Raw genomic sequence first — 12,691 nt, forward strand, 5'->3', positions numbered from 1 at the left:
CGCTATAGGCCCGCGGTCTGTCATTGTTGGTATAAATGACGGGCTGTACGTAGGCCCTCTGCAGGTGCGTGGGCCACGGGAGCTTCAAGTCCTCCCGAGAGTTTTCCCGAACTTGGATTTCTGGAGTGGAGGGAGGAAAAGGGAGACGGGTCTTTAACCCTGTTTACGTCAGGTTTCTTTGGCATTCTGGGCCTCTATTGGCTAAATGGCATACCGCTATACGACAGAATACAGAGGAACCGAAGTAGGGGAAGCTTTAGACTGGGTTTTGACGGAGAATTGCTTGTATTCACCCCAGGCTTTCTTTGGCCTCCTAAACCTCAAATTCCTAAAGGCCCTAGCGCTATATGACAGAACACAGAGCAACAGAAGTAGAAGCTTAACTTTAGACTGGGTTTTGACGGAGAATTGCTTGTATAGTCAAATTTGTTTCTAGTATAGTGACGTGAAGAAAATGGTCACAGTACTACAGACACGCTTCTGAATGTTGTAGTAAATTAGGGGAAAAACAGTCCAAAAGACCACCGAAAAATATCCAGGTGGTCCTTGCGTGTACATTGAGGTGGTTAATAGCTAGCCTGAGTGACATCCTTTTTAGCTTTCGTCCGCTCCTCCACTATCCGCTACCGGCCAAGGACGAAAGCTGAAAAGGCTGACACTCAGGCTTAGTTCTTAACCACCTTTACTCAAGGACCACCTGGATATTTTTCGATGGTCTCTTGGACTGTTTTTGCCCAAATTGGGCTGTTTTTCCCCAAATTGACCACAGCACAAGTTTTACCTATATTTCTCATCTGTGGCTTCGTGTCGACGTCTAGCTTGGCCTCCGGTCCGGACTGTGCGTCCTTCTTGGTGTCCGTCTGGATGGCGCGCTCGCTCTTCCTGGGCAGCGGGGGGACCGCCACCACCCGCCGCTGCTTCCCGATGAAGTACCGCAGGCAGCACGCCATCATCGACTGGAATATCTGTATGACATGAAAATAAAGTACTGTCATTCACTTTATGTTCCTGGTAGCAAACGTTCACGGTCTGAGAAAAATGGACATGTTCACGGAATTATTTGTTAACTGTGATGATAAGTTCGCAGTACAGAAGTGACAGTGAAAACAGTGAACATAACAGTACAGTGAAAAAATCAGGAATTACAGTACTGTATGTACGATGCAACTATGTACGAAATTTTATGCTGGAGTCTCAACTCTCATCCTTATGATTGTCTTTTAAACGTTTTCTGTGTGTGTTTTGTTGCCTATTATATCATACTTTTCGTTCACGCAAACTGCCCGGCCGGGTCCCGGCTTGGAAGTGTGACTCTATAGCAGTAGGGACGGAGGGCAAGACAGAGAAAGACAGTAAGATATCCAGATTAAACAAAAAATCCTGTGTGAACGCGGGGTCTAGTGAAGGATAGAGAATATAGAGTTGTTTAGGAGAAAGGTAGAGGTCCCAAAGCCTTTTTAACAAGTCAGATGGAGAAAGTCTAGATAGGATTCGCGCGTCCGCTAACCCAAGAAATCGCGAAGTAATGGAGAGGACACCGCGTATCGGCCTTCTAAAATGTGCTTTCAGATCTATCTCGCAGGCATGTCGGGCTACAATTTTTCCCGTTATGTGACGACCATCGTTCTTACCTGCAGGGCGATAGCTCCCGACAGCCCCCCGCCTATCCCGATCAGCACATCCATGTTGTTCTGGGCCCAGGTCTGTACTCCCGTGAAACATCCTCTCTGGACGAAAAAAAATGGGAAAAAAAATGTTGTTTCAACACCATCATTTAATAGACCAATCCTGACTGTTAGCGTTTCGACCGATGCAAGTGTGACTGCATGTCCGTTAAATATTGAATGAATTTGCATGTTTTTAGTTTGCATTTCTACTTTTCTTGTAGATGGGCGGGCTACAAGAGCCCAGATCGTGTGGCGTAGCGGCAGAGTGCTCGACTCGGAACCAAGAGGTCCCGGGTTCGAGTCCTTACATGCCACCGATCTTGTGCCCTTGGGAAAGGAACTTTACACGACTTTCCTCACTTCGCTCAAGTTTAAATAAGTATTGTCTTGTCCTGTATTTGTTCTCTGCGTTGGTGGCGGCATAAAAATAAGTTGATAAAACTTGAGTGTGCCGTCACCATGTCTAGTCATGAACTTGGAATATATATGTTTATGTATAATTGACTGTACACGCAATTAGCCTTCGGGCATGATTTTGCAAATAAACAATTATCTTATAATTAAACAAGAGCAGGGAATCAGTTTTATAGGCTTCAAATGTTAGCAGTACCCAGCGAGAGAGCACTCCTGTGTTTTTTACAGACCATTTTCGCATGCGCGAAAATGGTAACTCAGACGAGATTGAGATTGGATCAACGGATGGATGGATCAACGGTTCCACCCTTCAACGGCCATGCAGACATGCTAAGTCACCGCATGTCGCTAGATGTCGTTGTTGCGACGGCCATGCAGACATGCTGAGTTGCCGCATGTCGCTAGATGTCGTTGTTGCGAGTGCACTTTTTACCATTTATGCCTTGGACGTTTGTATACTTTCCATTATGGTTGCTAATTTCAAAATCATAGTTCTATTAATGTTGCATAACAAAGCTGCTGACAAAACAAACTTAATTTGTCTTGAACAATAACTTGATTTTATTATTTGCCAAAAATGTTGATAAAGACATGTCTATAATCACAGTAATCAAGGATTTTAATAAACTGCATAAATTATGTCAATGAGCATTAGCAGTGTGGATTAGTCTAGATGTTCAGATTTCCATTAGCCGGCAGTCCAGAGGGTCACACGTCCGACCAATCAAGGCGCTGCAGGCAAAGCTTATTAAAAGCCTCCTTTTCAGGCGTTCCCGGATCGGTGTTTTTGTGTGTGTGTGTGTTGGGGGGGGGGTTTTTTCTGACCAAACGTAGATCGCACGCAATAGAAGCTCCGGCCTACATAGCTGTCCGTGGAACTATTGATATTACCTGGGTGCCTAACTTTCACCAACATGTCTTTTGTATTTTAGGAAATTAATTAATTAATGAGTGAGTGTTTAATTAACTTAAATAGGTATTGCATTGTTTGGCAAGGTATTTTCCATTGACAATTTTTAATGGATCAGGTTGATCAAATGATATAATGTAAACAATTATATATGATTAGTAAAAGATGACTTTTGAAGTTCTCTTCGAGTATCATTTTAGGGTTGAATCAGGGTCAACGCGAAAAAAAATCATGATCCGGTGATCGACATCATGCCCCCCCGCACACTTCATGTATTCAGTGTTCTAAATACCCGTCTTCAGTCTGCAATTTGCAGATAGTTTTTCAAGATTTCAGGATAAAAATTACACAATCTGCAATTTGAAGAATGAAAAAAAAAAACTATGGTCCTCACAACTTCATATTCCCTTTGTTTGACCCGCCCGGCGCCCAAATCCCGCTGCGATTCAAGCCGCGGCGGCTTCCCGAGCCATGCAAATAAACCTAGTCCTGACGCCACAGCCTCCGATTTCCACCGAGCCAGCCCCGAGCGCATGCCGACAGCGAGGGATGTGGCTCAGATTTCCGACGATTTCCTTATTTAGATCATTCGGAAGACTTCGGGTAGCAAACAAAATGGCCGCCATGCACATGATTTTATACTAGTAGCTTCGCTTCTCAACCGAAATGAGGAAGTTTAACCTCATTTGCAGACTTTAGCGGCCATGGAGTTGATTTGGGGAAGTGCTGAGACGCGATTTCGCTACGGCATATGGGATTTTGCCGCGGAGGGAGTTACGTACGCCGGCAAAAACTTGCTTCAGCGATCGGCTCCAGAAAATTTATCTTTATGCTGCCGCTCAAGTCTTCGAAGGTGGTTTAACGAAGTTTATATAAATAATAAAGCCACTTTGCGTAGATCGATCTCCGTTTTCTTGCGATGGTATGAAAATTCAAGTACAGTATATTTTCAAAACGTTTGTATATTTCTTTGTTCGTTTGCCACATGTTGTTTATTTATCTTATTGTCATGTACAGTTACCAGCGTGAGTCTGAGTCGAGCCATTGTTCTTATGTGGCCGTTAGCACATGTTGTCTAAACAGACAGCAACATTGAAGAAAAGAACCGAGTTAACAGACATCGGCACGTTCCTTGAAGTCAGGTTTCCCGCCGTATTTAAATAAGAAATGTGTGGGCCCGCGCCGTTTTGAAAAGACGCGACGCGCTTTGGAAAGACCCCGCGCCGTGGCTCATTCAAATTCGCTACATTTTTGCTAAGTTTAATGTCTTCACCCACGATTTTTGACCGTCAATGTTGACGGTAAGGACTTAAATTTTTACCGTCCGACGGGAAAAAATACCGTCAATTGACGGTAAAACGGGCGCTGGCTAAAGCCCTGGTTGAATGTCACGAGGTTTGTAAACTTAGATGTTGGGGACAAAGCCATAGAAGAGATTTTGAATAAATATATATATATATATATATATAACGTTACTTATAATTTAAGTTAAAATGTACTTTTGTGTCTCATTTTTTTATTCTGTTAAAAAGACTCTTAAAAGAGAGAAAACAGGTTATAAACTGTTATATACTTGATTTTTGTAATGTTTTAAACTTAAAGAGTTGAAATATAGAAGTGCATGTTCTCTCATTATATACAATGTTGATAAGAACTAGAACCATTTATATAACTTAGGTAAATTGAAATGCTAGGATGGGGAAAATGTTCGTAAAAACTGTAAGCCTGTAAGCGGCGAAAATGGTCAGCTTTTGCAGAAGCACTTGTTTTTATTCCAACATGTAATCACCAGACGTGGTGACGGCACACTCAAGTTATATCAACTTATATTAATGCCGTCACCAACACAAGGGACAATACAGGACAGGTTGATACTCATTTTCACCTGAGCGAAGTGAGGAAAGCCGTGTAAAGTGCCTTTCCCAATTGCAAGGGCACAAGATCGTTGGCATGTCAAGACTCGAACCGGGGACGTCTAGGTTCCGAGTCGCGCACTCTGCCGCTACGCCACACGACCAATTATGTGGGGTTTACGTTTGGAGTTTTCTTCTCTGAACATTTATCAAAATGACTTTATTTCCTTACCGCGTACAGAGACGAAGGGACCGTACTGTTGACGGAGAAGCAGCTTTGGTGCAGGTCAGAAATCGGGAGGTTATAGTCCGTCACGTTCTCAAAACCACAGCACTCAAACTGTAGGGAAAAATCGACAGATAGAACTTATACATGGTTACGTATATAAAACAAAAGTAGCATGTCCAGATCGCTCTGCTGCAGTACTAAGGAAAGCCACTATCATCATTTCCAGTTTACCCCTACCAACGCACCGAGTATGAAATAAAACCAATCCATCCAGCCGTTCTTCCGTTATCTTATTGACCACTTCGGATTCTTAACAAGTAAAGAAAAATTCATATTCCTGTTCAAATTTGATAAACCAAATCTAACTACACATACAGCATCTTACATTATTACTAAGAAGCGAGAAGAAGTTGAAAAGACTGGAATACATTAGACATTTATATATACAAGTACATGTAATAGTTATATGTATATTTATATGAATATGTATTCGAATATGTATAATGTGACCTGTGCTTAGCCCAGTGGGGCAAAAATGTACAATAAAGGTCTTCATTCATTCATTCATTGACCAACAGACAGACAGAATGACGGACAAACGCAACTGAAAATATAAGCTTCAGGACATTTCATGGAGGTAACAAACTGTTGGAAACATTATAAACATTACAAATATCATGACCCAGGAAATGGGGTGAAACCTTACTGCCTCAGAATCTAGCGGGGAGCCAGCAGGAACCAAATCATTGGTCAACATCGGGGAATTAAACAAAGGATTGCATACTTCCGGATAGTCTGAAGTCTCTTTATTTCTTGTTCTCACCTGTTTTTGGAAGAAATATTTTGTCTCGTCATTCAGGGCGTCCCACAACTGTCCCGTGAAGAGCTCCAACTGTACAGGTGAAAGGAAAATTCATTTACTGTGATATTAATAGTCAACGTAATTCGGTACTGCGGACAATCTTTACACGTATTACTTTGAGGAACCGGACAAAAATCAACCGGCATATACTGTATATCGTGAATGAAACTTTTACAGTAGGGGAGGTAGGTTTCAAGGTATTCTAGATTTGAGGTTGAAACAATTCTGTAGCACAGAAATACAATACGCTTCGTGGAGATAAAACCACCGCGAAAGTTTCATAGTTTACAGTACCTTAGTGTCATCATTAACATTCAAAACCGTATCAGCTCAGATGTCATTTAATGCTATACTTATGGATGGTCACTTAAAGACTCTTAAAGTGATATTATGTAAGATTTTTGCCCCCAAACTGTAAATATAAATAATTGAATTTTCTCATCTAGATTGTCATTTTCAATAACGTTCAAAATATTAGCGTCGCTATTTTGCTTTTCCGGTGACTCAGCGCAGCGCCAGACCCGCTGTATTTTAGGAGGCTCCTGAAAAGAATGTAAACAAACAATATGGCCACGATCCCCCCTAGAGCTGAGGGGTTGGTAGATTTCCAACACGTTTTTGTGGTGCAACAACGTTGATCTTTTACTCCCCAAACGTCATTTTGAACCCAGGTAGGCTTATAGCGCAAGAAAATGTTTAAAACGATGTTTAAAATAATGAAAATCTTATATATATCACTTTAAGTCACTAACCTCGTTTCTCTGAAGAATGATGACGACGATGAGTGAAATTTCGCCCAGCAGTAGAAAGATGACGATCCCTTGGTACTGGGAGAAAATAGAATTATCATATTAGGTGTCTTTGTCTGTCGTTATTTGGTGTGTTATTAATTAATGATAAGCAAATGCTTATGGATAAGATACAGATGCATGTAATAATTAAAATGAATGTTGTTGGCATACTCACTAAATCTAGTACGCATGCGCTCTCCCTACAACCCCCGACACAGCCATTCAAACCTGTAGCATCAAGAAAAACGTTAAATCAAACAACAAACAAACAAAACAACAAACAAACAAAGCAACAAACAAAGGAATGGATGGATGGATGGATGGATGGATGGATGGATGGATGGATGGATGGATGGATGGATGGATGGATAATAGATTATCTAAGATATCTAGGTTAATGAGATTGACACACAACTTAGCGTAGCCACAATACACAATTATCATTATTTCTAGCAATTATGAAAATTAGAGACGGAAAGATACGTTTGTATTCGCTTACCCACAAGAAACATGAGGAACCCCAGCATCACAATTCCGTATATCACCACCTAGAAATGAAGGTAAAAATACGTTAAATTGTCGTTCTCGATCAACTTAGTAAAGCTAATATCTTTTTCAAGTACTAGTATCTAGTGGTAGCTTCTCACGTTGTAGTGCATGTGGTCACATTTTATAATAACAGTATTGTTTTACTGTCACGAAAGTTCATCTGTGTTGGTATTTACATGTTTAGAGTTAAAACTTTAGATCCTACACAAAACGTTTTCTCACCTAGAGCTTTCGACCAGTCTACTGAGGAAAACCAGAGTGACTGATCGAAAGCTCTAGGTTAGAGAACTTTTTGTGTTGGATCTAAAGTTTTAACTCTAAACAGTATTGTTTTACATGTGGCCGTTGGCTTTACGTCACCATCCGACATAAGGAATACAAAGCTTATAGGGTACATGAAAAATCATACGATAGGAACATAAGGGAAACTGCACATTTACCTTTACAGTCACAATGTCTTGATTATAAAACGTCGAATTTTCATGTGCTCCTTGACAAGCTACCCTTTCTCTTATCTCCTTAAGATCATTATAGCAAGGAAGGTAAAATCAGTGAGTGATGTAAGTTATACCAAATGTTTTCAGACACCATATGAACACTGTTTTGATGATTAGGCCCAACCAATTTAATGTGTAGTTTCTCGGACTCGCCCTGTGAATTTTTTTCTAATTTGCAAAAAAAAACTGCAAAATGATCAATAAAAGACATACTTTGGCCTCAATCGTTGAAGAAAGTCCTCTTCTTCCAAGTTGTTAAAGTTTTTCAATGTGAAAATGCAACTTTGTTTCATTAAAAGTTCAAAAGCTATTTTTTTAATTATAAGCCAGCCTGGTGTGTTGACTTCATGGCTCATATTGTAACATTTCCGGCCTTCATGGGGTGCCTTGGCCTGTTTTTTTTCGCCCTGTGTGTATGTCGCTTCATATTTAAAAAAAAAATCCGAGAAACAACAAATTGATTTGGTGTGGCCTTAGGTAATGCATATGACATCTGGACCACTTACCGGGTTGGTGTTCAGGTACTGCAGAAAGTCAAACTGCTCTGGTGACGTCACCATCACCCATGTTCCCGCCCCGATCGCCCCGGCTCCCGCTACCTGTGGGGTGTTGGGGGTGGGATGGGTATTCGGCTGTTATTAAAGAAAATTTAAAGTTTCCTTACAGTTTTACTTAAAGGCATCCAATATGAATTCAGGTTAGCAAACTGGAAATATTCTGAATAAGGCAATCTTTGTGATATTGACACCTACTGCTTCACATTAGCACATATATAAAATCAGCATTTCATACTTTGCGCAATTAAAACTACAGAAACAAGCCCCAATTTAAGACAAGTCCTTTATTTTCTGGGTGGTACCCTACAAATCAGCCTAGGTCCCTTCCAGTAAACTTTTTTTGTTTGTTTTGCTGTCTAATATTATAATTTTCGTTCCATACGACTGCCCTGCCGGGCCCCGGGTTGGGAAAGGTGACCGTGCCTTTAGGCGAGGAAATTCGTGTAAAGTACGTTTCCCAACGACACAATGACGTCCTTGCAGAGATTTTATTTTTCTTTCCCTTAACACAATATAGAATTTTTTCCAGGGTCAGGCAGGCGTGGAACTCAAACTGTATCTGCTCTATCAAACGATCCTCGGAAATTACTACTCTCCAAGCAGAGGTTAGGGTTTTGGGTGTATTTTCAACGTGTTTTTAGGCTTTTTATCAGGGTTTCTTTTTTGCACTGGAATTTTTCTTTCACGAAAATCTTTCAATAAAAATTCCAGTGCAAAAAAAGAAACCCCGATGAAAAAGCCTAAAAACACGTTAAAAATACCCCAAAACCCAAACCTCTGCTTGGAGAGTAGGCAAATACTTCTAAATACCGTCAATACTTCTGCCCATACAGCATGAAAACAAAGCGTATACACGGGTTAAGTGGTTGTGAAGTATGGTGAGTCAACAAATAAACAACTGTAGTCGTCATGGAGATAATCATGGCGGCATCGCGACCCGTTACGAAATTAATTCAAGAGTTCTTGTTGCGCCACTTTGTGCATGGGTGAGGTTTGATAGTTATGGTTACATGCATACGTCCACTGACCAGCGATTGTCGTACAATCAAAAACAGATTATTGGGATATACTTATAGTCAAAAATATCAATACCTAAAATGATGAAATGAGAAATTTCCTTTGTTATTTCCTGTAGTTACAACATTTTCTAACATCCGCAAGGCCTCAGAAGCGACTGGAAAGAGTGGTATGTTATCTGTCTGTTGGGCCAATTTCTACTCTCCCAGCCGCTTCAGAAGCCTGGCAGAGGCTACCCTTTCCAGTTGAAACTCGGGATGACTGTATTGTTTGTATCAGGGATGGCGAAAACATATCTCAACAAGAATTCAGAGATCTCATACCTCCATGAAATATGTATACTACATGTGTTTTTTTTTTCATCACTTTCGGACCCGTTACGAAATTCATTCAAGAGCTCTTGTTGCGCTACTTTGTGCATGGGTGAGGTTTGATAGCCTAGTTATCAGACTTTTGATTTGGGCTCTTTGCATGATGTTTGGGGTCCGGTTACATGCGTTCCGCGATCGTCGTACGATCGAAAACAGAAGGCATTTTATATATATATATATATATATATTCCAACATTTCATGACTAGACATGGTGACAGCACACTCAAGTTATATCAACTTATTTTTATGCCGCCACCAACGCAGAGGACAAATACAGGCCAATACTCATTTTTACTTGAGTTAAGTGAGGAAAGTCGTGTTAAGTACCTTTCCCAAGGACACAAGATCGGTGGCATGTCAGGACTCGAACCCGGGACCTCTTGGTTCCGAGTCGAGCACTCTACCGTTACGCCACACGACACCCAAAATGATACAACATGGTGACGAAATTTGAAAGAAATTAACGTTTTAACAAAGCGACGTTATAGGGATTTGTAGCGCCCAGAACAGGTAAAACATGGAAAATTTCTGTTTGTTTTTGTGTGTTTCGGCAGTGGTTTTCTGTATACACACGTATCATACAATGCACACCATTCAGAACAGTGATCGAGCGTAGTAAATGAATTAGTGTACTGTTGAGAGATTAGCATTAACACAGTCGTGAGAGAAGATAGAAAACTGTTAGCCTCCATAGCATGCCGCGGTTTGGGGGGTCTTCGTGGCCTTTGGGATCTTTTATGTGCTATTTTCTGATTACATATAGACAACATAGCCGGCCTGGTTGAATTACCCCCGTTTTTAGAACTGGACTAATCAGAAAACAGCCGAGGACCACCAAACCCCCATAAAGCCTGCTACGGAGGTTAGAAAACTGTGCACCACCGACAATTTGTGCATCATGAAGTTGATACAATGTAGGCTTTAATACTAATAATAACATAATAACATAATTGTGACAATATATTGAAATGTAGCTATATATGCTTTCGTTGAGATAAAGAAGATAATCTCCTTGCTTAGAAGAATTCAGTTTGGCTCGTTTTCGTTCCCTTGCACGTGAATGTCATTCCATTTCCTGTCGCATTTTCTTTTGTCGATTTTTTCTTTCAGAATTTTCACCTATTTCGGTTCCTATAAAACATCCGGTGTACATCGATGATCCTTTTACATGACATGAACTGAGGAATACTCACCATGAAGATGAGGTTGACGGTGATGAAAGTTGTTTTAACGCAGCATTTCATGTCCTCAGGCTGGCTGGTTTTCCCTTCTGTCAGCAGTCCCGCGCATTCTTCCACTTCTATACAACACTGGCCTGGTATTAAACCACACAAAGAGCTACCGGCCGAAAGGGCGGGACGAACCTTTTCATACCACTGAGTGGATGCTTAAAGAAAGAGCTTATTGAAAAGGCCGACATTTGCTTTGGAGCAAATGTAGCGGATGGCTTCACCACATTTTACGACATGGCAGGGAAAGAAGGAGAAACACAAGGAAAAACAATTCTTTACATTGATATAACTATAGTATGAAGTGATAACAATTGGATAGCTATCCCCTACATTATTGGTTAGGATTTTTAATTGCATAATGCAAACTGTTGATTTTCAAGATAAAAAGAAGCGTTTATGCCCCGCATTTCAATGCTGGAGCAGGAAAGCTTGACATACCTACCAAAACACTTGAATGCAGTTCATACTGTCAATATGGCATGACTTTGAAGGAGTTGAATCAATTTAAAGAAATGGCAGGAGGAGGAGGAGAAACAGAAGGAAAACAAACATGAGGAAAAACAATATGTCTTCACCACATAGTGGTGAAGCCATAAATACATGCCCGATGGCTAATTGCAAGTACAAAACAACAAGTCTGAAATGGAGAATACAGTGATTTTTATCATAAGGGACTACATCCAACGTTATACTACATTCTACAACATATATGGTCCTAGTTTTGTTGGGTTGAAATGCATGATAAAACTTCTCGTCCGACCCACTAGACTACAAAAGTGGACGGTCCCCATCGGTAAGGGTGGCACTCGGCAGAGTGAGCTTTGACATCGTTGCCAAGGCGACGCAGAAAATATGAGGCGTCATAGATGGAGGGCACTTTGTGCGAACCAGGATATTGTTCCGGTTCAAAGACGACGACGTAAAAACGCGACGCAGAAATTTTCCTTTGTTATTTCCTGTAGTTGCACCCTTTTCTAACAACTACAAGGCCTCAGAAGCGGCTGGAAACAGTGGAAATTCCCTGGTATGTTTAAAATCAGGATTTTAACTCCATGGTTTAATAGGCCAAACCAAGACCCCCAAACTAGTGGGCGCGGGTGAATAAAAAAATTCCGGCCAAAACTAAAAATGCTTCTAAACCATAGGAATAAAGAGCTGGTATTGTGAATTAGCGGCAGTACATAGCGACGTATACGACAAGCCGGCACATGCTGGCTTTTTGCGGAATTCATGAATCGGCACTGTACATGTACGTATGTACTGAGTTCTTGAGTCGTTGCTGAGCTTCGCCAATCTGGGTGCCATCCTCCAGAGTTACCACCGGCTCCGTATTGTCGCTAACTACCATGGACTACCCAGGCCTAGAGCCAGGCCAGAGCCTCGGAAGACGTGAAAACATACATCAACAAGAATTCGGAGATCTCATACCTCCATGAAATATGTAGAGTTTATGTAAATGTTTTGGGGGGATTTGTCTCATTGATTATGGAAATAAGGTCGTAAGTACCATAATCTAGTTTAATTTATGGTTTTCTAAACTCAAATTATAATATTTTACTCGTGAAATTCCTATCCTTTGGCAATATTCAACATGTCTTTATTAATTATGCAAATGACGGCCACCAGGAGGCCCATATTTGACCCTGACCTTTGTCTTCCTACGACCTGTCAACATACCAAATATCATGATCACAATCCATAAAGGCGTTCTGAAGTTATGCTGATTACAAATGTGCGGAAA

The 12,691-nt window shown here is 41.0% G+C and overlaps 1 protein-coding gene across 1 annotated transcript in view; it reads right to left on the bottom strand.

Moving 5' to 3' along the window:
* The window catches only part of LOC109483221 (tetraspanin-9-like), a 12,823-nt gene extending 1,802 nt beyond the window's left edge, over positions 1–11,021 (bottom strand). The window contains exons 1-9 of the mRNA XM_019786200.1: positions 10,912–11,021; positions 8,279–8,371; positions 7,226–7,274; positions 6,902–6,954; positions 6,688–6,762; positions 5,897–5,965; positions 5,077–5,184; positions 1,632–1,727; positions 782–965 (exon numbers count right to left, since the gene is read on the bottom strand). Coding sequence (XP_019641759.1) covers positions 782–965; positions 1,632–1,727; positions 5,077–5,184; positions 5,897–5,965; positions 6,688–6,762; positions 6,902–6,954; positions 7,226–7,274; positions 8,279–8,371; positions 10,912–10,962 — 778 coding nt within the window. The 5' untranslated portion in view covers positions 10,963–11,021. The remainder of the gene's footprint in view (positions 1–781; positions 966–1,631; positions 1,728–5,076; positions 5,185–5,896; positions 5,966–6,687; positions 6,763–6,901; positions 6,955–7,225; positions 7,275–8,278; positions 8,372–10,911) is intronic.
* Between the last annotated feature and the right edge of the window lie 1,670 nt (positions 11,022–12,691).

This window comes from Branchiostoma belcheri, unplaced genomic scaffold, assembly GCF_001625305.1.
Source record: "Branchiostoma belcheri isolate BF01 breed outbred unplaced genomic scaffold, Haploidv18h27 scaffold63, whole genome shotgun sequence".
NCBI lineage: Eukaryota > Metazoa > Chordata > Leptocardii > Amphioxiformes > Branchiostomatidae > Branchiostoma > Branchiostoma belcheri.